Source organism: Herpailurus yagouaroundi, unplaced genomic scaffold (assembly GCF_014898765.1).
Source record: "Herpailurus yagouaroundi ecotype Mexico unplaced genomic scaffold, PumYag 142, whole genome shotgun sequence".
Taxonomy (NCBI): Eukaryota; Metazoa; Chordata; class Mammalia; order Carnivora; family Felidae; genus Herpailurus; species Herpailurus yagouaroundi.
The window spans coordinates 39,478,613-39,504,552 of NW_024412397.1; the positions used below are offsets into that span (position 1 = coordinate 39,478,613).

At 36.3% G+C, this 25,940-nt stretch overlaps 1 protein-coding gene across 9 annotated transcripts in view; it reads left to right on the forward strand.

Annotated features, from left to right (window-relative positions):
• NOL4 (nucleolar protein 4) overlaps positions 1–25,940 on the forward strand; it is a 428,346-nt gene that overhangs the window by 347,526 nt on the left and 54,880 nt on the right. For 8 of the 9 annotated variants that reach the window (XM_040479130.1, XM_040479123.1, XM_040479124.1 and 5 more), the window contains one exon: positions 9,148–9,328. In XM_040479130.1, the coding sequence (XP_040335064.1) occupies positions 9,148–9,328 (181 nt within the window). Of the gene's footprint in view, positions 1–9,147; positions 9,329–22,383; positions 22,474–25,940 lie in introns of all 9 variants that reach the window. The other variant, XR_005791656.1, reaches the window with a different exon arrangement.

Consider the following 25,940-nt stretch of genomic DNA (forward strand, 5'->3'; position numbering starts at 1 on the left):
AAGTGTAGAATGATTTGTGTGTAATGTTCATATGCGGACACACACACGTCCCCCGTATCTTCATATAACTGCCTCTTTTCTATCAGTTTTACCAAAGCCAAAGGCTTATGTACTTCTTTCAGAAAGGCCTTCCCTCTTGGACACCCATCTCCAATTATTCTTTTACATCACCATGTTTTCTTTCATTATTCATGGTTACCACTGTCTGAACTTATTACATATTGTAGTTTTCATTTCTTCCTCTTGCCTACTCTCTTCCTCCTCCCCTACCTCTATAGGTCCCTTGAGGGCAGGGCTTCTGCCTATTTTATCTGATGATCTATCTTCAGCACCTAGCTGGATGTGTAGCCTACTAAATAAGACATTTAATAGAACATTGTTTTCAATAATTGTATGAGAATTCATCCTGTGTTGTACATACGAGATGATAAAAACAGGGCCTATTCAATATGGCACCGACCTCTAGCTCAGGAGACTGGATGAAGGTATCATTAACAGAAATCCAAAATTCAGGAGGCAGAGCAAATTATGGATGGAGAAGTGAAAGTATGAGAAGAAAGTGTACAATTTTGACATACTGATTAGGAAGCACATGCGGGGTATTCAGGTATTTATGTCCAGTGAGTAGTTGAAAATGACTCGGGAAAAGGTCTTAACTACAGATTGAGATTTAGGGGTCTTTGGTATAGAAGGGATAGATGAAGGGATAAACACAGCTGAGATCTTCAAGGAAAATTATGCATAGAAAATAGCAGACTCAAAGAGAAGCAAAATGGAAGCAAAGGAGAAGCTTAGTTATACCGTTTCTACCAACATTTATTATGGAGAAGGATAACATAAGCCAATATCTTAAGGAAGATAATACCACCACAACAAATACACAGCCGCCAAGAACATTAGTGGATTTACTTGTGTATATTTTTGAGAAGTTAGAGCACTCCTAAAAATTAATGACTTCTTGAACAACAAATTAGTTTTTCATCATAGATGTAAATAAAATTGTAAACTTTAAACCTGATGTATGAAGAAATATGCCAATGGTGCTATTTCTTTTCTTACTATATACCCTACACCCACAGTCACCATGGTAGATCAGCGCACATTACATAACTAAGTGACAAGTGACAGAAGTAGTACTATTCGGGAGAGGAACATTAACAAAAAAACATAGTGTTTTGTTTATGTATACACATACCCATACATAGTCAGGCATAAGCACTGCATGTTAAATTTATCACTAGGTTATTTTCAGTTCATTTCATGTTGTCTCATGCATGTTCCCTTTAAAAGTTAATTTCACACTAATATAAAAGCATTATGACTCGGTGATTCAGGCATCACCATTTTGATGGCTTTTCTAATTAGTTTGACTATTTCATAATTAATACACTTAAAATATCCAGATGGGTGGGTAATTTGTACACCCAGATGAAATCAAATTAGAATAACCTGTAAGCTTTTATTCCAACGTGTAGGTGTTAACATCTCAATTATGTGGCTCCTTCAAGATACACAATTTGGATGGAATTATGTTTACTATATGATTGAACGTAACGTTTGACAAAAGTAGCTATGAAGGAATCCATCATGTAGAGTGACGTTAGGAAGGGATTGTTCTTCATTCTGCTCAGGCAACCACGCTGGCACGCCTGTTTCTAATTTTGAAATCGTCTGGGATTACCTCGCAACATCAGTGTGGAAATAGCATCATTAGTCAAGTTTCTCTGTTTGCTCAAAAAGAAATGTGGAAAGATGAAGATTATCTGCCATGGCCACTTGTTGTTGTTGTTTTTAACTTTAATTGTATTTTTAATATCTCTGCTTTCTAGTTCAGTCTAATTTTCTTAAGCCAATGATGAAAACTCCCAGGACCATACTGAGAGGATTTTGGGTAACTGACATCCGGGATAAATAAATAGTATGTGAGGGCTCCCTTTTAAAGTTCTTAGCCTGAGTTTTGTTGACTTATGTTTATGTAGCCATTTTTGAGAAGGAATCTAAAGTTTCAACATAACATAACATAAAACTGTGTTAAAACATAGTTTTAACATAAATTGCAGCTTAGTCGTGTATTTTAGAAAAACTGATACCCACGGAAATGAAAAGAAAGTTTGTTTCTCTTGTCTTTGAACGTGACACACATTATTTTAATTTGTACTAAAACGTTAATCACAACAGTATTAATACCTATTAGTTTATTTCAGCATTAGCCAATAATGTATGGATATTCTATATGGATAAAATAAAATAAATATCAGAATTGATAACTGACAAAATCTAATTAAATCCCTTTATGAAGCCCCTTTATGGATCACAGATTTGATTACATTGTAGATAAAATAACATACCTCTTCAGGCTGCCCAGCATCATACCCTAGGTGGCCAGTGTGCAGATTTAGCCTTAATCTTCTGATACCATTATGTCAATAGGATTCTTATGTAGTAGCTAATGGTTAACTGCTCTAAAAAAAAATTTTAGGGGCGCCTGGGTGGCTCAGTCGGTTAAGCGTCCGACTTCAGCCAGGTCACGATCTCGCGGTCCGTGAGTTCGAGCCCCGCGTCGGGCTCTGGGCTGATGGCTCAGAGCCTGGAGCCTGTTTCCGATTCTGTGTCTCCCTCTCTCTCTGCCCCTCCCCTGTTCATGCTCTGTCTCTCTCTGTCCCAAAAATAAAAATAAAAACGTTGAAAAAAAAATAAAAAATAAAAAATAAAAAATTTTAATGCTTCTATTGTGCTTCCCAAAACTTAAAAAAAAATTTTAATGTTTGTTTATTTTTGAGACGGAGACAGACAGAGCATGAATGGGGGAGGGTCAGAGAGAGACAGAAGCAGGCTCCAGGCTCTGAGCTGTCAGCACAGAGCACGACACAGGGCTTGAACTCACAGACCGGGAGATCATGACCTGAGCCGAAGTTGGACTCAGCTTAACCAACTGAGCCACCCAGGCACCACTGTGATTCTCAAAGTTTAATACTAAAAATACTTGTTCTAAATTTGGTTAAAGCTATAATATTCTGAATTTTTATGATAGCTATAATGTTTTTATAGCTAGAGGTTTTGACATAGCCATCATGTTTAGGTCTTTGCTTTGAGGGAAATTTTAATTGTTTGAATATAATTGTCTTGACACTTTGAATTTCCCATCTTCTGTAGGATATTTGGTTCAAGGTCTTTTGGTCTATAGCAACCTGAGGACTGAAGAGCTCATTTATATACATTTGAAGTCTTTGTTCTCTCCTATGATATCTTTTAGTCTCTATTTGTTCTTCTTGCATTTTTTTCATAAAGATAATTGTATACAGAAGAGGTACAAGAATTTCAGATAAATAGGTCTTATTTCTTTTGTTTAATGGTGGCTGGGGGATATTATTAGAGATTTAAGGAGAAAAAATATTTTGTTACTCTGGAATTTAGGTTAGAATATGAAGAAGGAAAATACTATCTTTCTCCATTAGTTTGATGAAAGCCGTAGCGAAGCCTGATTTATTCACATAACACTTTCTGATTTCACACAAAAAGTAAACTTAATTTTTTTAACCTTTATTCAGTTTTTCTGAGAGACAGAGACAGAGCATGAGACAGAGAGTGACAGGGAGACACAGAATCCAAAGCAGGCTCCAGGCTCTGAGCTGTCAGTGCAGAGCCTGACGCAGGGCTCAAACTCACTAACAGTGAGATCATGACCTGAACCGAAGTTGGCCACTTGACCGAGCCACGCAGGCACCCCAAGAAACTTTAAAATAAGTCTTTGAAGAAAAAGATTTTGTTTGCTCTTCAACATTAGATACATACCTTAAAATTTTGCGAACAATATTAAAAATTAAATGACAAACCATCATCAGATATAAAATATGCAAATAAAACCTAAGACCAGCAGAAGTAATGAAATAATAAAGATTAGAGCATAAATAAAAGATATGGAAACTAAAAAACAAAATCATATGACAGATCAATGAAACCGGAGCTGATTCTCTGAAAAAATTAATTATGAGAAAATTCCTATGTATTGGTGCCCAGTGGCACATTTAGATGATTCAGAATATTTCCCTGCTTTTTTTTTTTTTTTTTTTTTTTTTTTTTTTTTTTTTTACCACTTTAAGTTATGACCAGAGTATGGAGTGTTATCAAAGGAAGTGACAGAAAATGTGGCTGCCAGGATTGTTCTCAAACTCTGAAGAGCTTTGGATGCCAGCAGCTCTGGGTTTTGTTCTCCAAGAAGAAAGAAATCTCAAACTCTTGAAAGAGAATTCAACATGATAAATGATTTTAAAAGATAGGTTTGAGAAGATGTGGACAAGATGTCAAGGGGAAAGCACTGGTCAGGAGGTTATCACATTAGCCCAAAGGAGAGATTATGGGGCTCTGAATTGTGTATTCTCAGTGAGGGTTTCTCAGATGTATGCCAATCAGGGTCCTTTCCAAAATGGAGCCATGAGGACATGGGTGTTGTTTGACTGAGAGAAGCCTAGTGTAGGAGAAAAAATAAATCTTGGTGTGATGCATTAACAGAACAAGATACATTCATTGGTGATAGAACAGGTCTTGTTTTGTTTCTTAATTAAAAATGTTTGCAAGAGATATCTGGAGGAAAGAAAACATAAATTTAAGTTCAAGATATTAAATCTGATATGCCTGCATTTCCGTTTGTTCAGGCATGAGCCTCAGAGAGAAGGCCAATATTAGAAGTAAGAATTTGAGTATGACAGTTACACTGGTAAGATCTGAAACCATGCCTGCCATGGTATCACCAGGTAGAGCATTGCAACTATCTTACCAAAAGAGAATATTAGGTTACAGGGGATTAAGAAAAAAATAATTTAAGAAAGTTTTTTTTTCTTTTTAATCAGTAGAGCCAAAATTGCAAATAAAGGTATGGTTTTAAAGATGTTTTGAGTTGTTATAAATGTAGATTTTTAAAATATTTTAAAAACTCAGGAGGAAAAATATCTCAGGAGAAACAAAAATATCATATGATTAGGAAAATACATTTTTATTCCCAAAATATATTAAAATTTAACATTTAAGATGCCAATTTGGTATTGCTTTGTTAAAATTGATTTTTCTGAGGGCCAAAATTAATATAATATGCATGTAAAATCAATGACCAGGGCACCTGGGTGGCTCAGTCGGTTAAGCATCTGACTTCAGCTCAGGTCATGATCTCAAGGTTCATGGGTTCCAGCCCTGCATGGGGCTCTGCACTTGGAGCCTGCTTGGGAATCTCTCTCTCTCTGTCTCTCTCCTCTCCACCTCTCTCTCTCTCAAAAAAAAAATCAGTGACCAAAATATTTGTATCTGCTGTCCAATTTTACTACCTCAAAGGAACATTACTTTTACATTTCATTATGGTCATATTAACAAAGGAAACCAAAGTTGAGTGTTAGAAACCTATAGAAAAAGATATTTTTTAATACGATTTTTTGGGTCAATAATTAAATGGCAGACTGTTACATGTAAAGTTGAAATTCTTTTGATGTTGTCAGAGGGTATATGTGCATGGAAGCAGGGGGAAGGGCAGAGAGAGAGGGAGAGAGAGAATCCCTAGAAGGCTCCAGGCTATCAGCACAGAGCCCGATGTAGGGCTCAATCCCATGAACTGTGAGATCATGACCAGAGCCAAAATCAAGAGTCAGAAACTTAACCAACTAAGCCTCCCAGGTGCCCCAAAGTTGAAATTTTTAAATGCTAAGTCTGTACGTTTATTTTGGTAATAAAACTTTATGGCCATTAGGAAGAATTTTAGAGCAGATTACTTTGTGATATAATTCTTGCCATTCTTGCCAACCATATATCTATGTTTACTGGGTTGGGGACTATATTTATTTTGTGTTTTATATTTAAGCCAATAGTTCTCAAATCTTTATGGTTTAAAAAATCGTGTGTGTGTGTGTAAATAATGCTACAAAGAGAGTCTGTTAATGTAATAACCTGTTTTCTAAGAGTTTGATAAAACTCTGAGTAACAGCTATCTTGCTGTGGTTGTGGTTTCTCAAGTCAGAAACACAATCTACCTTCTCTCTTATTTCACATCTTATCTTTAGGCTACTTGGATTTGGTCAAAAGATGTTTTTCCTTATTATCTTAGTGGGTTTGGGAGCATCTTTGCAAAGAACAGTCTTTTGTGTTGGCATCTTAGTTATTTGTATGGCCAACAGGGGGAGAAGATTGTATGGAATGCTGCTAACTGAACGAAATAAATGACTCCCTGAGTGTTACTATATATGTGTGTGTGTGTGTGTGTGTGTGTGTGTGTGTGTGTGTGTGTGTGTGTCTGTTGTTGGCATCGTCAATCACTTCTCATCATCTCAAATAATAAGTACATTTGCTTTAAGTGCAGACCTTTTTTTTTCTAAGTAGTTTTAATGGAAGCTTTGATTCTCTCAGATATTTTATGAATTTCCCCATAAACTCTTAGCAATGTACTTAGTTCTGGAACACTTGCTATCAAATGGAAGAAGAGAAGCTTTTAGAAAGTGGAGATGTTTTCTAGTAGTTTATATGTGAAATAAATTGTACTTTCTTGCCCCATCAGTACTAATAAATCAAAGGATAAATTTAGAGCTTTAACTTAAGTAAAAACGCTTCTGTCATGTAGACTACAAAGAGCATGAAAAGATAGGAGAAATCCAATAACAATCTTGCAGAAAGCTCAGGCAAATTGATGCCTGAATTATCCATATGTTTACTATTTTGCAGTGATAAGCTTCTTTGAAGTCTGTGCAAGCTTCTTCACCTTAAAAAGGTGGATCACAAGTTCCTTGCCCAATGATGAACTAAAAATGTAATTCAATATCGATGCAACATTGCCTTACAACTTCTAATTGCCATAACGATGTAAGGTAAAAGGCAAAAAAGAAGAAAGGTATCTGAATTATTAAATCTAGCAGTACACTTTACTGGAATTTTCTAACTATAGATAGAGAAGACTTAATGAAAACATACAATAAACATGATAGACGGTAGCAGATATAGTCTAAGAAAACGTAGAATTCTTGGGAGACATAATAAAGACATTGTAACATTTTCCAAGCAAAGTTTTTTGGAATCTATTGTCAAAAATTTGAGTGGAACCAATCAAATTTCTTTTTTTTTTTTTTAAGTATCTGTCCAAATTACTTGAGTAAAGGATTCCTTAGGCATCTGCACTTAAGGAATTCAATCTATATGGCCCAAGTGCCAGTCAGGTTCTGCAAAGTCTAGTTGTCTCTGTCCAGTTTCTGAGCATAAGGTACAAAAGAGTACAAACCAGTCTTCCCAAAGACAGTGACAATGTCAAATCATTCCCAATCTTGCCTTCCATCTATAAGTAATCACACATCCTATAACAAGCCTATATTTTGTGAAATGTGCATACTTCAATACATCAAGGTTATATTTATCGATAAGGCCAAAGTCTTGTTACAGAAGTTACTATAAGCATTTCTTTAATTTGTTGTATATTTTCAATCAAAGAAATCTGAATCAAAGCAACACTGCATTATCTAGTACACTGCTGGTGGTCCTTAAATCACTGATGCTATCTTATTTTTATGGAATTTTTAACAGAAAATTGAAATACGTCTCATAAAAGCCGGGATAGGATTTTGTCTGATTTTTGAGGAATGAAATTTATTTCAATGCCTGAATATGCAGTCTTATAAAATATTGATATTATCCCATTTTAAAAATAATCTTCATAGCAACCCAGGGGCAAGCTGTCAGCCTTGAGAAGTTTGGGAACTAATAATTAAAAGTTGCTTACAGAGGTAAAATGTCACTCTAGGGGATATTTATTTTTTTATGTCATTAAAATCTATGCTTCTTTGAAACCAGTAACAGCAATCGTTCATAAGAAAAACACGAATTAACTTTATATTAAACTTTTGCCCAAAAGATACTGCAGACCAGATTTTATTGAGGCTTTCATATGTTTTATTTCTCAGCATATAGTGGACTGCCAAGAACATTAATAATGCAAATCTGTGTTTGAACACAAATGACTCCCTACAAGGCCTGTTTTGATTATTAATGGAATTAATTATCTGCCTGCTCTATGCAGTTACTGTGGTTTGGAATAACAGTTAATAATGAAAGACTAGGCAAATTTTAAAAATAGCATGTTTAATAATACGAATTAATTCTATCCTACAAAGAATCAGTGAGCAAATATTGTGGAGACAATGCCTTCTCTCTTCTCTCTTTTTACTCATCATGAAGAAACTCCTCCTATAAGTGTATTTTATTGTCATTTTTCAAACACAGAAAAATAGACTGGGATGTTCAGAAAGGCCACCAATTTTGCCAAACTGGGAACTCAGATTTTATCATGTTGCCCAAGTAATTTTCAATCAGGAAACTGGGAAGTTATGCAAGCAAGTGGAATGGTTTGAGGCTAGCCCCTACCAGGGACCCCAGCATTGCTTTCAAGAATCGAATATTCTGCCGCCTTTCAGAGTTTCAATGGCTACATGTCTTTACCGAAAGAATACTTCACACAGCCTGGTGGTTTTCATAATGCTGTAGATGCAGTGATTTTATGAATGTAGATCAAACACGGCATAACGGCACGACTTTGTGCCCTCGTCCCACAATCTCTGGAACACTCTGAGTCATCTCCCCCCAGAAGCCTTACAGTTCCATGGAGCGTAGTTAAAATCTATTTCTTCACAGAAAAGAGAAGTCATACGCATAAAAACAAATCCATGGGTAAACATCATGGATTCACCTATCAATGTTCTGACAAGCTTTACTCATTTAATAAGCTTAAGCCGAATATATAAGACCTGTCTGTGTTCTACTGTGGAGGAATATATATGTAATATGTAGGATAATGACATAGTGTATATAATATTATATTATTATATATATGATAATAATAGACATTTAGGTTGATTTCACCTCTGGGCTGTTGTGAACAACTCTCTTCATGTAATTTTAAATTCAGTTGGAAATTGCTTGCCAATTTTGCTCCACCTCCAGTCTGTCTCGCATCGTTACTTCCTTTTAGCCAAGTTGTTGAAAACGTGCATGTGTGCCAACTTGATGTTGACCATGTATGTACATTTTTTTCTTGTTCAGTGCCGACCTGTAGATAACAACGAGATGGTCGTAGTCAAGACGAAATAGTACAGTGACTTGACAAATAATGGAATGCTGTTGTCATTGCAGGACGAATCTGCCCCAGCTGACAAACAGTGTAAACCAGAGGCGGCCCAGGCCACTTACTCAACCTCAGCTGTTTCAGGCTCCCAGGAGGTGTTGTACATCAACGGCAATGGGACCTACAGTTACCATAGTTACAGAGGTCTAGGAGGGGGACTGCTTAATCTGAATGATGCTTCCAGTAGTGGTGAGTCTTTACTATTTATTGTGCTTTTTCTGTCCATTTGGGGATAGCAAATTCTCTAAATCTGAGAGAAGAAAATGAATATGCCTTGATAAGCAACAGTGCCAATCTGCTAAAAACAAGACCATTTAATACAGAATATTTGTCTCCCTACCCGGATATCTCCCTCTTCTGTTGCTGTTTCTGAAAGTGGCAGCACACTTACGCAACTGGAGAATTGGTATTTTGTATTCAAAAAAAAAAAATCTCAACTAGTGAAATAGCAAAAAAAATTTTTTACCAAATAGTTATACATTCTTCCCCCCAAAGCTGTAATGCACTATTCATCAAGAAAAATGACACATTTTCTCAGTGTTCAAAGAGGTTTTTGGTTTGGAAAATATGAGGCACCAGGAACTTTACTTGATAAAACACACACAGTAAACCTGAGAACATACACGTGGAAACAACACAGAGAAACGACCAGTGGCTATCCATGCCCCACCAGCACTGAATGGTGTACTGGGGCCAGCTCATACCAGCTCATTCTTCGTAAATTGTTAGGAATTTCTTGAGCTTATATACCAAAATGAATTGCAAATATGTAATATAAAAGGAATAAAATACGTGGGTGAATTTCTTATTACTGGGTCGTAGGAAGTGCTTTCCTACACTATACTTAAAATTCAGGGAAAAAATAAGTTTCATTACACACATGCATGCACACACACACACACACACACACACACTTTTGCATGACAAAAAAACACTATGTGTTTATGTGTAAAAATAAATCATAAATTGGTAACATTGTTAGCTACAAAAGGTTATGGGGCGCCTGGGTGGCGCAGTCGGTTAAGCGTCCGACTTCAGCCAGGTCACGATCTCGCGGTCCGTGAGTTCGAGCCCCGCGTCGGGCTCTGGGCTGATGGCTCAGAGCCTGGAGCCTGTTTCTGATTCTGTGTCTCCCTCTCTCTCTCTCTGCCCCTCCCCTGTTCATGCTCTGTCTCTCTCTGTCCCAAAAATAAATAAACGTTGAAAAAAAATTAAAAAAAACAAAAAACAAAAAACAAAAAAAAAAACAAAAGGTTAATAAGCCAATACATGAAGTTCTTCTAAAAAGAAAGAAATACCCAAAATTATATATTACAACGTAAGGCTAGAAAGTAAACTCACAATTCCCAAAGAAAGCCATGCAAATGTCCCTTAAATATGGGTAAAATTACTCAACCCCGGTCGCTTCTAATAAAGAGAAATGAAGATTAGCAAAAATCCAAATATTTATACAATATTCCTTTGACAAGGCTGTGGGGGAAATGAGGACTCTCATGCACAGCTTGTAAAAATGCAAAAAGTTGGGGTGGAATTTGGCAGTATCTAGAAAAGTTAAGTATGCATTTACCATTCAGTCCAGCAATTCCTTTAGGAATTTCTTGTTAGGAATTTATCTCAGACACATATGGGCAAAAATACAAAAAGATATATGCGGAAGGGTATTCGTTGTAGTGTTATTTATAAATGCAAGAAAAAAAGGATTACCAATAAAAATGTCTATCAATTGATGGCTCGTTGACTCATTTTGAGTGCATCCAAACAAGAGAGTAATATGCAGCTATATATACTCCAAGTATATATGAAAAGTACCACAGTTTGCTAATATTCATTAAAGAAGGACTTATATAATTTTTTTTAAAGTGTATGTAGAGGCAGGAATGCGGGAGAACAGTTTGGAGAAAGGAATATAAGCAGAATTCTGAAAGCATAGTTGGTTTTTATATTTTTATTTTAAAAAATTTAACTTTGAACAGTTTAAATACATAATTGTGAAGCAAACGGACTTGAAAAATTCCTGATATCCAAAGTAAAATGATGCACATGAACTCTATCTGTGTTCACGAGCAGTTGGCGTAGCCCCCACACAGAGGAAATTTTCCAAGTGATCTCAAAAACCATAATTTGATTCCACAGCATGCAAGCCTACGATAAAACCTTAAACTATTTTCAGTAATCATATTATTTTGGGCTGTTGTCTGTGTATTGTGGTTTAAAGCAAAGTTGTAATTATTTTGATGTCTGTGAAAGTTGGGATTTTTAGCAAGGGGCAAAGTAGATATAGACGTAAAAGCAATATGTTTAAGGAAAAACTCCCATTATTGTGTATTTGAATTGGTAGTATCAGTGAGAATTCAATGCATTTTTTGTTTTTTTTTTTTTTAAAAACATATTTCTTCTTCCACTGAAAATTGCCTGAAAGAAATACCAATTTCAATTTTAATATTTAATTAGGCTTGTGGGCTTTTAATAGATTTCGGAGCAAATTGCATTATTAATGTCAAAGGAGTATATACTCACAATCATTTACTTTTATAATACTGCAAATATGCCCTGAGTGTGTTCGGGGGTTACTCTGCCTTGAAGGCTGGGGCTCTTTGGTCTGCTTTAAAATTAAATGTGCTCTAAGGACAGAATCGCTGAGCTTTCGTCTGAAGCAGTTACTTTCAACTCAAAAGAGGGGTGCCCCAAGTTGAAAGGAAAAAAAAGAAAGCATCTCATTTGGGAAGAAAACTAAGTTTTAAGTGTATATTCAGTTTTTCCAAAGCTAGGGAACCTTATCAGCTTTTTTCAAGTTTTGTTTGTAGTTAGTGCACAAGTCAGAAGGAAAGAGAAAATTTAATACCAGAAGGGGAAAACAAACAAAACCTGAGCATTCCTTTTAGCCTACAAAGCTGGAAACTGACAATTCTTTTTAAATATTCAACATGGGAAGTAAGACCTGATAGGTATTTCAGGACTTATCAAAACCTTATCAAAAGAATTGGGGGGGTGGGAGTGCATTGGCTATAGGTTTTAGAGATAGAAACTGTATTTTTTAGTCTTGAAAAATCATTCATTTATTAAATTATTTAGCATCAACTAATAACAATAGCTACCACTTAGCAAGTCCTGGAGCGTCCACGTAATCTCCGTTGAATCCTTACACAGTCCTCTGAAGATATGTTTTGCAATTTGGTGGAAAAATTAATTGAACTTGCCCCAATTAAAAAAAAATAATAATACCTAGACACCACTTGCCTTTTTCCTAGCATGAAAACCACTGAGCTAATAATCTGTGTAAAGGAAGCAAGTACTAAAGTATATGATATCCTTAGGTATGAACTAATCTACTTTTTGACTCCAGAAACACTCCCATTCTGGACATTTTATATAATGAATGGATCATACAGTGTGTGGTCTTTTATGTCAGACATCTTTCATTTAGCATGATGGTTTAAAGGTCCATCTACATTATAATATGTATCAATACTTCATTCTTTTTTATTGCCAAATAATGTTCCATTCTGTGGCCATGCCATATGCTGTTTAGCCATTCATCAACTCAGGGGGACTAGGATTTTTCTCACTTTGGGGCTACTACGAATAACACTGTAAACATTTATGTACAAGTTTGTGTATATATGTTATGATTCTTTTGGGTATATACCTACAAGAGGAATTGCTGGTTTATTCTTGTGGCAACGCTATGATTAACATTTTGAGGAAATAACTCAAAATGAGATAGATGTCTTTTCATTTATTAACAATCTTTAAAAATTTTTCTTAACTATGTCTTGTCATGCTTACACTACAAGCTTTCTACTTCTTTGATTGCTGTTTCCTTTTGTGATGCTATTGTAGATGGAATGCTTTCCTTAAAATATTATTCTATATTTTTCCTATTTTTGGAGAGTGGGTAAAGTAGCAGTATTAATCATTTAAATGTTTGGTAGAGTTGAGGAGTGATGATATCTGTGCCTGGGTTTTTCTGACAGGTTTTCAATCACTAACTCTCTTATTATAGGTTCACTTATATTGTCTCTTTCTTCTTGAGTCAGGTAGTTTGTGTATTTCCAGAAATTTGTCCATTTCAACTGAATTATCTAATTTATTGACACAATTATTCATAGGATTCCTTTGTAATCCTTTTTGTTTTCATAAGGTCAGTAGTGGTGTTCCCTCTCTAATTTCTGATTCTGGTTACTTGAGTGTTCTCACCTTTCTTCTTGGTCACTCTAGCTAAAGTCATGTCAGTTTTCTTCATCTTTTCAAAGAACAGCTTTTGGCTTTATTTATTTTCTGTATTTTTTTCTATTCTCTATTTCATTGTTTTTTTTACTCCCATACTTATTATTTCTTTCATTTTGCTTACATTAAGTGTAGTTTGTGCTTATTTTCCAGTGTCTTCAGCTGAAAAGTTAAGGCATTTATTTTTTTCTTCTTTATATATAGCCATATTGTATTTTGTCTTCATTTACCTTAAAATGTTTTCTAATTTATTTTTTCTTCTTTGACCCACTGGTTATTTAGGAATATTTTATTTAATCACCATATATTTATAAATTTCCCAATTTTTCTTAATGATTTCTACTTTTATTCCATTGTGACTGGAAAGCATACTTTATAGATTTCAATCCTCAAGTTAAAAGTTTGTTTTATGACCCTGATTGTGATCTGTCCTAAAGAATGTTCCATGTTTACCTAAGAATGATGTGTATTCTTCTAAACACAGAATATTTAGCACCCCATCTGTGGTGGGGTCTTTGTAAATGTATATTATATCTAGTTGATTTATAGTGTTGTTCAAGTTTTCTATATTCTTGTTGATTATCTGCCTAGGTATAATATCCATTATTGAAAGGTTATTGAAGTCTCCCACTATTATTATTGAATTGTTTACCTTCATTTCTAACAGCCTTTCATTTATTTTGGGACTCTCTCATCGTGTGTGTGTATGTGTGTGTGTGTGTGTGTGTGTGTGTATTTATATATATATATGTATATATATTGATTTGTTATATATTATTAATGAATTGGCTCTCTTATCATTATAAAATATCGCTCTTTGTCTCTAGTAACTTTTTTAATGTTTATTTTTGAGAGAGAGTACACCCATGCGTGAACAGCAGAGGGGCAGAGAGAGAGAGAGAGAGAGAGAGAGAGAGAGAGAGAGAGAGAGAATCTCACACAGGCTCCATGCTGTCAGCACAGAGCCTGACTCAGGGCTCAATCTCACCAACCTGACCTGAGCCGAAATCAAAAGTTGGATGCTTAACCAACTGAGCCACCCAGGTGCCCCTCTAGCAACTTCTTGTATCTATGTTGCCTAATATTAGTTATTTCTGTAACACCAGAAAAAGGCAATGGTAACTTGGATTATAGGTAGTGGTAGTACTGAAAATGAAGAGAAGTGGGCAAAATTTTGGACATGGAAGTGACATATAAAAGAATGCAGGACAAATTGAATATTGCTTACCTCTACTCAAATACAACCAAAATAATTTACCTTTCCTTCCTAAATGGCTATGTAATTTTGGAAACCCAATGCCAAATGAAAATGTGGAGCCTCTTATTTAAAAATTAATATCAAGATGGTGATAACAGAGCATTACACAAAGCATGGTTAGTTTTTTGGTTATTTTGTGTGTGTGTGTGTGTGTGTGTGTGTGTGTGTGTGTGTGTGTTTTCATTGTTTGTTTTGCTTTGTTTTGTTTTTGAGAGAGAGAGAAAGCCTGCATGTGCACATGGAAGAGGGGAAGTGAGAGAAGGAGAAAGAGAATCTTAAGTGGGCTCCACACTTAGCATGGAGCCTGATGTGGGGCTTGATCTCACAACTCTGAGATCATGACCTGAGCTGAAATCAAGAGTGAGATGCTTAACTGAATGAGCCAGCCAGGCACCCCACATGGGACTCTTCTGAGCACGGGATGTTGTGAAACACATACATGCCCCACTTTGTTCCTTTATTTAGCAAATTGGATGAACACTGTGTTTTCATAAAAATGGCAGATAGTTACTGGTGGGAAGAAAGATAATATATGCAAAGATGGAAAAGATTAAAGATACAAGTGAGGATATTTTGAGTTTTTTGAGGAGAGGAGAAAACGGGCAACTGCCAATCGTGAATAAATACTGAAAAGGAATTTAAAGGAAAAAATTGCTATGAATTATTAATGAGCAATGATCCAAAAAGAAAAAAAAATTGGTTCTTCTTGGCTCTATGGCTCTCTTTCTTTTTAGGAAAATGATGTTATCTAGCCCTTTTATGCCTCAAGGTTCACCCACCTGAACTTTTCTTTGACCTGCCCTTTTCACCCCTATGTCCCTCATTTACTAGTCATCTTTTAAATCCTGCATTCAAAGCCTGGATAAAATGTGGTCATAATTTTCACAGCATCCTGAGTTTGTCCTTTGAAGGATGTACCACAGCGTATGGCCACATACACACACTACATGCCCCTACACACATTCACACACATATGTTATCATACTACGTTGGTATCCATTCCTCAGTTTTATTGCTCAGTGCTATTTAAAAGCCACATAGGGAATCTGGTATAGATCCTCCATATGCCACCATGTAAGTGGTTAGAAAGCAGGTTTGATAAATTAGAAGTTTAAATGTAGGTATTGTAATACTATGGTGAGGTTTACCTTGTATGTAAGTTACCCCCCAAAACCTATCATAGCGTGAAAGGTCTAAAGGGACCTGAGAAATAATTTGATAGCGACCTCTATTTTTTAAAGGCTATAGAGAAAGAAACAGGCCAGGAAATTAGGTACCTTGCTCAAAGTGACACAAGCTGACTTTTTGGTTATTCATATGTCTTTTGGTTTTTATGTATCGATATAACGATCTCCTGAGGACACAGCAAAGGACGATGCTGAACAATCCAGACTGTGTACTGCAGCAAAGAAACAGGACTAACAGAATAACCAGTGTGGTGTGCAACATGCCAACGTTCAAATGGGTGGCTTTCTTTGAGCATTGGCTTTGGGATGAGTGTAGGGGAGTTTAAGAAAGAAAAAAAGAAAGAGAGAGAGAGAGAGAGAGAGAGAAAGAGAGAAAGAAAGAAAGAAAGAAAGAAAGAAAGAAAGAAAGAAAGAAAGAAAGAAAAGAGGCAAAAGACTAGTCTTGATAAATAACAGCTTCAGGCTCCAGCCAAAGAGAATTTCTCTACCTCACATTTGAAAAATGACTCTAGCTATAGTAACAGTAGCACCACAAATGGCTAATTACAGTTGTGAAGGAGCTCTCATTACTGGTTTTCAAAAGTCCATACTACCTGTAACACTGGCAGTGGCTACTGCTATTTTGATAGTGCTTGGCTTTTGCTTGTTTTTATCACAGAAAGGCATCCTGATTGGTCAGGCCCACAATTTCCTTTATTTGGGAACTTTCTTCATAAATTCTAGAAACCCCAAACGTTCTGTCTTCTAAACACGGTATTATCTTTAGCTTCTTGCTTCATTTTTAAGACATCAGAATAGTCATTGCCTGTAACAGATTTGGAGCGATGGAGAAAGGATCTATATACATATACATAAATCTTGAGAGCTAAAAAGGACATAGCAGAAGATTAGCATTGTATGAGATGCAACATCACATCTGATGGCTGAGAACTCCAGTTAATCTAAGTTTGAGAATTCTTGATTTGGGGATTTGTAGAGATCTTCTGAAAAGTGTAGAATGGAGCAGCTACTTTCAAGAGACCTAAGTGAATTAGCTACACATCTGAGTTTCTTTTTTGTAATGTTTATTTATTTTTGAGAGAGAGAGAAAGAGTGAGTGTACCAGCAGAGGGGCAGAGAGGGAGACACCGAATCTGAAGCAGGCTCTAGGCTCCGCACTGTCAGCACAGAACACGACACGGGGCTCGAACCCACAAACTGTGAGATCATGACCTGAGCCGAAGTTGGACGCTTAACCTACTAAGCCACCCAGGCAACCCACTGTACCTCTGAATTTCTAAGGCAGATGAAGACAATAAGAATTTAAACCATTAACTGGGAAGCATGACGTGCGTAGGCAGCCTAAATAGGAAGGTGAAGATTGAAGGAGACAGATGTTTGTGAAACCTTTTAAACTAATACAATAAGAACACAAACCCTATACATTGTACCGTGTTCAAGAAGACTGGGAGGGCAGAAAGATGAGAAAGGATACCCTCACGGCATTTGGACTTAATTTAATAGTAGTTTTGGGTTCTTACTTCCAAATCACTGTAAATAGGTACTTTCTTAATCTATTCAAGCTGCTATAACAAAAATACCATAAACCGGGTAACTCAAACAAAAAACATTTATTTCCCGGAGTTCTGGATGCTATGAAGTCCAAGACCACAGTGCTGGCAGATTTGTTATCTGGTGAAAACCTACTTACTGGTTCATAGCTGGCCATCTTTTCACTGTGTACCCCCATGGTAGAAGGAGTGAGAGAGGTCTCTGGTGTCTCCCTTATAAGGGCACTACTCCCACTCATGAGGGCTGCACCCTCACAAAGGTCCTACCTCCAAATACCATCACACTGGGGATTAGATTTCAATATATGAATTTTGAGAGGATGGCAAACATTCAGTCCACGGCAGGCACTTTAAGAGAAACAAAGTTAAATAAGAATCACTGATCTCAGGGAACTTACAGATCAAAAGGAGATAAAATATTTTTTTCTTTTCCTGTCTAAACATCAGAATCCTTTAAGATTCTGATTGAATAGTACTTCCTCTGGGAAACTTGACTGTACCTTGCCACCTTGTGGCCCTTTGGGAGAGTAAATTATTCTCCTCGATATGTCTCTATTCTAGCACTGTAATTTTTTTTTTTAAGTTTATTTATTTTGAGAGAGAGAGAGAGCTCAAACATGGGAGGGGGCAGAGAGAAAGGAGAGAGAGCGAATCCCAAGCAGGCCCAGTGCTTGTCAGCGCAGAGCCTGAGACAGGGCTCGATTTCCCAAACCTGGAGATCATGACCTGAGCCAAAATCAAGAGTCAGACGCTTAACCGACTGAGCCACCCAGGTGCCCCCAGCACTGTACTTGAAAGCAGAAATTCTGTCTTGCTCACGATTACATCCCCTGAATAAATATAATAAGTGCTCAACCATTTTGGCTTAATGAATAATAGATTTTTTAAAATAGAACACGTAGTGCCAAAAGTGAGAAAGGTATAAAGAGAATTATTTATTGGATGGCAGGGGTGAAGGGTTTATTTTAGATAAAGCAAAGGAATCTGAGGCAAAAAGAAAGACTATACTGAATTTGAAGATTCTATGGGTAAAGGAGGAAGCCTCCAAGAAGTTTTATAAACTTCTGCTTTATTTTGAATGCAGTAGCAACAGGAAAAGCTGGCCCCTGTTGGAGACTTCCATTGCAAGGAAAGGATGCCCTTCAAATCCTTTGTTAGCCAACCTCCATTTGTTTAGAGCTGGCAAGGGTCTGCACCCAGTGATCCAAATTTTCAAGTTGGAGTGTTATCCAAATGACAGCAGTTACAATTTGTGTAAAGAATTTATTCAAATTATCAAACTGAAATGAGAAGCAAGCAAGCAGCCAATCCTCTCGTTATTATCAAATCCAATTACATAGGACTTTGGAATGCTTTCTTTCTATCCGGAAGTTCACGTTGAGCTGTCTAAAGAGGGCAATTGTAGTTTGCTGCAGTTATCCATTGGATCTCTTGAGTCTAAATTATATGCATAATGCATAAGTTAACTACTGATGTTTCCTCTCCACAAACTCCATCAGGCAGACTTTTCAATTTGTTTTTCAACTCTGATATAAACTGGGCTGATATACAGACCGAAATTTAACAAGACCAAATTGTAGTAATAATGGCCATAATAACTAACATTTGTGTCGTAATTTCTAGTTTGCCCGAATCTTTACATCCATTATCTTCTTTGCTCCTCACTAATATTCAGGGTTGTTGGCCATAAAGATGCTTTGGATCAGAACCTATAATTATGAGTCTAAGGAAGCTCGGCCATAAGATTCACCACATTCTAGAGCTCATTGATAGTGATACGACTGACTTTGTGTATGGATAGTGATGTCCCTAGGCATCAACATTCTGAACATCACTCTTCATCTGAAATTTTCAGAGGAATACTTCTATTCATGTACAGTCTTGACTTCTCATCTGTCATTCACTCTTCAATCCACTGTAGCTGGCTCCTCCCCACCATTTTGCTGAAACTGGTCAGAGAAAATTTGTCAATGATTCCACTTATTGTCAAACTATAGGTGATTTTTGTTTTACTGGATTTCCTGGCTATATTTAAATGTGTTGATGTTAGAGCTTTGAAACATCCACTCTCTTGGCTTCTGTGATAATACACTCTCATTTCACTTTGCTCCTCAGATAATTCTTCTGCCACATTCCTGGGCTTTCTCTCTCTCCTCATGCCCTCCACCCTGGGATTCTCCTAGCCTCCCGCTCTTGTCCCTTTAACCCTCTTATTCTGCACACTGCTCAAAAGGAAGCCGACTAGCTCTTAGGGTTTTAGAATATGCTAAGAGTGGCATATCTCACCCATGTTTTGCCCTGATCTTCAGATTTTATATCTGGTTATCTACCAGGTAGCTTGATCTAGCTATCCCAAGAAAACTCATATTCAATTACTTTAAAATAAATTCTTCATATCAACACCTACTGTTGCCTGTCTTATGGGGTTATCTCATGCAGGAATGCCTTCCTCTTCACCTGACTCATATCAGTTATTATGTTCTCTATGATAATTTTCTAGTTGCCTCCTCCATTAAGTTTTCTTCCTATATGTTCCCATGATACCCTGGGCATGCCTCTTATTTAACCAGTTACCTGCTTTTCTCTATACTGGACTGTGCACAGTTTGAGGGCAGGAAAGGTGACTTTTTTTGACTCTCATATCACCAGTGTTAATAGATAACTGGCTTATATTCATGTTCAATGAATACTAGATGGATAAATGAATGATTCATAAGGGAATTGTTCCAATAAAATACCGTACCACTTTTGAAAACTTAATTAAATCTAACTGAGCACAGTAATAATCAGTTGAGGATGTCTTCTTACGGTTCTCTTTTTCTCTTAATACCTTGAAAAGCACAATAATGGAAGAAGAGAAGTGTTTCGGATCAAACATTTAAGACAAATGTTTTGAAATACATAAATTCTGTTTTAAACTGTATTCAGCTTTAAGTCCTCTGACTCAAGAGAGAAATATTTACATAGTTACCTGGGGAACCGTTTTTACCTTTACCTTATCCTCTTTATAACCTCTTCTGGTTCACTAGCCATATCCAAAGTAGTGTGGAGGCATGGGGAAGGATCCCTCATCATCCTGCTCCAGAAGATCAGCTGGGTGTTTCTGTTGTGTGAAAAATACATAAGATCTATTATGTAAAATTGTGTAGATAATGATTTTACAAAGTAGAGCCTAAAAGGGACTCACAGAGGTTAAGCTATCCCCTATGGTTAATTTGTATGTCATTTACACAATGGAAAGATCTACATGATAACATATGTGAAAAAAGATGACGATGTGATCTAATTAAAGTCAACATAATTGGGATTATGCAGTTATTATATCTCAGTAGATTCCAATAAACCCGAGTTAGTTTTCAATGCACATTCTATGGCCCATAGTGGAGACTTCGTTTGTATCTGGAGATTGTGCCATCGGGGTGTCCAACTTGTGGCTCTCTATTCTTAGAAAGCCCATTTCTTCCATGTGAATTCCTCTGATGAGCTGTCTTGATTAGTATATTTTCCTCTCTTAAATTCTACTCTTTTCTGTCCTTATTTTGATTGCTTTTCTTTTCTTATAAATATAAGTTTCTCCACTTCTGTACTATCCAGTACAGCAGCCATTAACCACATATGACTATTGAAACTGAAATTAATTAAAATTGAGTAAAATTTAAAATTCAGTTTCTCAGTCACAGCAGGACACATTTCAAGTGCTCAGCTGCCAAAGAGGTGGGTGGGTGCTATATTGAATTGAACACTTCCATCACCACAAAAAGTTCTATTGGAAGAAAAAAAAGTTCTGTTGGATAGTGCTGATTCCAGACACTACTCTTCCTACCTTACACCATTACACTGACCTTTGGATGGTTTTATTACTTCAGAACTTTTTCTACATTTATTCCATTAAGCTCCTTGCATTTAATTATATGTGTGTTTTTCTCTCAATAAAATGAGTGAGGTCAATGAATAGCTTTATGGAAACTTAAATGGTGATTCTTAAATAGTAATGCTTTTCATTCAAACTTCTCAGCCTTTAATTAACTTTGTAGCTATATAGGGGCTCCAAGAAGAGCTACTAAGTTGTACCATAGGTGTTGAAAACTTCTTTGGTAGAGGCTGGCATTGCTTTAAAACTAGAAACAAAACCAATTTTAAAAGAATTTCATTGTGACAGAATTTCAAATTGTGTGCCATCTAGAGAAAACAAGACCAAACTGAAAATGTTTGAAATGCCACTGAGTTCATTCTATTTTTCCAGCCTTTCCCACATGGACCATGATAATAACCTAGAACTCAGGTGAAACTATGGAAGATTTACACACATATGTACTGAGATAACATAGAGCTTCAGAGAGACGATGCTTATCTGTAAACTTTAATGATTGGAAATTATGTTAATCAGTTGGAAAAAAATGGAAGGGAAATTATAGGAATTGTCTGCAAAATAAATGGAAGCAGCTTTCAGTTTATCTGACTGAGCCCTCAAATCTTCCACCAGGTTATTGTGAGGTCAGGGAGCCACGGAGACAGGGCTCTAAAAGAAAGGAGCGGCCCTGTGCTTTCCCTGGACTACCAAGCATATGTAACTGGTTTTACAGGTCAATATTGATCAGGCTTTCTGGCAGCAGGTTCTTAAAAGCCCAGTAAAATGGGTCTTTATTTACTCTTAAGATCCTCTTTTTGTTTTGTGTTTTTGTGTTTGTGCCTCCTCACCGAAGGGAAGGAACGAAAAGGCGACTCATTAGAATTCTGGGACCTTTCTCTAGGATACAGTTCAGGGCTATCCAGGTGTTATGAGTGCATAATGGTTGGTTTGGCTTGCTTTCCTTCTACAACCTCCTCTGAACTTTGTCATGTCCTCTGGGAATCTGTCTACACAAACCGGTTAAATTTTACTGGCTTCACCAGCCTGCTGCTACTCAGGAAGGAGCTCTTTGGGGAGTTCAGAATGTTCTACTTTTCTAGGAAGTCAGAAATATCACTCTCTGTATGAAAATTGAATTAGCCATTTTCTACATTCCTCTTTCCTGGGTTCAGGTACTGATGCACCTTCCTGAAATAGGCACCAGGCTGCTCCCCTGCCTCAGTAGAGATCTTGAGTCTGTCTGCCTGAATCACTCCAAGAGGGTAGGAAGGCCAGAGTTGCCTTATTTTTTTCTCTTTCATGTTAACAAATTTCAAATGCCAAATATGATTACAATTACAATGCTAATATTTTCCTTTTGTGGTTTCAAGGCACACAGTCATTTTAAATGACATTTGGTTCTTGGCTAACACACAAATGCTTTTTCTGAGAGCCCTGCTTCCATCCACATCTAGTTTCTGGAACTAGTGGAAGTATGTGGGTCCACAGAGTGAAAGCTGCCTTGTGTCATTGTTTGGTCCACTCACTCAAGTTCAGAATTAACAAATGATTAATGCGTGGTGACTAACATTCTGGCCAATATCTCAGTGGCCTCGGGGAAAAACAAATTATATCTGGTGATTTAAACTCATTAGGGAATGATCCTCTTGAGTACAGTAGTCCCTCCTTATCCACAGGGGATATTTCCAAGACCCCTAAGAGATGCCTGAAATTATGAATAGTTCTAAACCCTAGATGTACTATGTATTTTCCTCTATTACATACCTATGATAAAATTTAATTTATAAATTATGTTTTTAAGTGTATGTATTTATAAATTTAGTAATTTATAAATTAGGCATAATAAGCAAACAATAACTAATGAAATAAATTAATTATACAATATACTGTAATAAGTGTTACATGAATGTGGTTGCTCTCTTACCCTTTTTGTGATGGTTTGAGATGATAAAATGCCTATGTGATGAGATGAAGTGAGGTGAATGACACTGGCATTACGACATTAGCATTAAGTTACTATTGACCTTCAGACTATACCTCAAAAGGAGGATCATCTCTTTCTAGATGAAACTGATTCCAGGTAACTGAAACCCTAGAAAGGGAAACCATGGATAAGGAAGAACTGCTGTACTCTGAATGTATCTAAAAGTAATTTTTACACTACTTAAATTTAGAAATTTTTTTCTGGTTCCTGTTTCTGGCAATATAAGTGACTCTATTGTTTCTTGGGGCAATATTGTAAAAATAAACATTTTTTTTATTTTAATTCTGGTATAACATAACATAGTGTTATATTAGTTTCAGGTGTACAATGTAGTGAGTTGTCAGTGTTCTATATTCAGTGCTCATCACTGTAAGTGTACTTTTAAACCCTTTCACCTATTTAACCCATCCCCCCACCCACCTCCCCTCGGGAACCATCTGTTTGTTCTCTATATTTGAGAGACTTTTTTTTTTTTTTGGTTTGTCTCTTTTATTCTTAGTTTCTTTTGTTTCTCAAATCCACATATGAGTGAAATCATATGGTATTGTATTACACTGACTTATTTCACTTAGCATTGTATCCTTTAGTTCCATCCATGTATTGCAAATAGCATGGCAAGATTTAATTCTTTTTTATGACTGAGTAATATTCCATTATACGCACACATGCACATATCAGTGGATACCTGGGCTGCTTCCATACGTAGTCTGGCTATTGCAAATTATGTGGCAATAAATGTAGAGGTGCCCGTATCCCTTTGAATTAGTGTTTTTGTATTTTTTTCATAAATACCAAGGAGAGTGATTACTGGATCATAGGGTAATTCTATTTTTAACTTTCTGAGGAAGTTCCCTACTGTTTTCCACAGTGGCTGCACCAGTTTGCATTCCCACCAACAGTGCAAGAGGGTTCCTTTTTTCCACATCCTTGCCAACATTTGTCGGTTCTTGTGTTACTGAGTCTAGCCATTCTTACAGGTGGGAAAAAAGGCCTCATTGTCTTTTTGATTTACATTACCCAGATGATGAGTGATGTTGAGCATCTTTTCATGTGTATCTTGGCTATCTGTATGTATTCTTTGGAGGAATGTCTGTTCATGCCTTCTGCCCATTTTTTGATTGGAGTGCCTTTTGGTGTTGTATAAGTTCTTCTATATTTTTTATACTAACCCTTTATTGGATATGTCATTTGCAAATATCTTCTCCAATTCAGTAGGTTGTCTTTTAGCTTTGTTGATTGTTTCCTTTGGTGTACAGAAGCTTTTTATTTTGATGTCATCCTAATAGTTTATTTTTGCTTTTGTTTCCCTTGCCTCAGGAGACCTAGCTAGAAAAACACCACTATGACTGATGTCAGAGGAATTACTGCCTAAGTTCTCTTCTAGGATTTTTATGGTTTCAGGTCTCACATTGGGGACTCTAATCCATTTTGAGGTTATTTTTGCATATGGTATAAGGAAATGGTCCAGGTTTCCCAACACCATTTGTTGTTGGTTTTTTTTGTTTTGTTTTATTTTTTTAGATTTATTTATTTATTTTGGCGGGGGGAGGAATTCCAAACAATGAGTCAACAATGCCATATTCAGCTTCGCACAGACAGCACAGATCCCAACATGGTGCTCAGTCTCCCAAACAGTGAGATCATGGCCTGAGCCAAAACCAAGAGTTGATCACTTAACTGACTGAACCACCCAGCCCCCCCCAATACCATTTGCTAAAGAGACCTTTTCCCATTGTCTATTTTTGCCTCCTTTGTTGAAGATTAATTGACCATACAATCATAGGTTTATGTCTGGGTTCTCTATTCTGTCCCATTAATCTATGTGTCTTTTTTTTTTTTTTTTTTTTTTTTTTTTTTTTTTTTTTTTTTTTTTTTGTACCAGTACCATACAGCTTTGGTTACTATAGCTTTGTTGTATATCTTGATATCTGGTATTGTGATATCTCCACTTTCATTCTTCTTTTTCAAGATAATTTTGACTATTCCTGGTCTTTTTTGATTCCCTACAAATTTGAGGAGTATTTTTTCTAGTTCTGTGAAAAATGCTATTCGTATTTTGGTAAGGATTGGATTAAAACTGCAGTTTGTTTTCGGTGGTTTGGACAATTGAACAATATTTGTTCTCCAAAATCATGAGCATGGAATATGTTTCCATTTGTGTCATCTTCAGTTTCTATTATCAATGTTTTAAAGTTTTCAGAATACAAGTTAAGTTTATTCCTAAGTATATCATTATTTTTGGTGCAGTTGTAAATGGGACTGTTTTCTTAATTTTTTATTCTGCTACCTCATTATTAGGATCTAGAAATGCAACAGATTTCATATATTGATTTTGTATCCTACAACCTTACTGAATTCATTTGTCACATCTAGAAGTTTTTTGGTGGAGTCTCTAGGGTTTTTTTTTTATATACAATTATCAGTTCATCTGCAAAGAGTGACGGTTTTACTCCTTCCATACAAGTTTGGATGTTTTTCTATTTATTTTCCTTGTTTGATTTCTGCAGCTAGGACATCGATTACTGTATTGAATAAAAGTAGTGAAAGTAGACATCCTTCTCTTGTACTGACCTTAGGGGAAAACATCTGTTTTTCAGTATTGAGTACAATGTTAGCTGTGGGTTTTTCATATATGGCCTTTATTATGTTCAGGTATGTTCCCTCTAAATGTATTTGGTTGAGGGTTTTATCATAAATGGGTGTTTTACTTTGTCAAATGCTTTTCTGCACCTGTTTGAAATGATC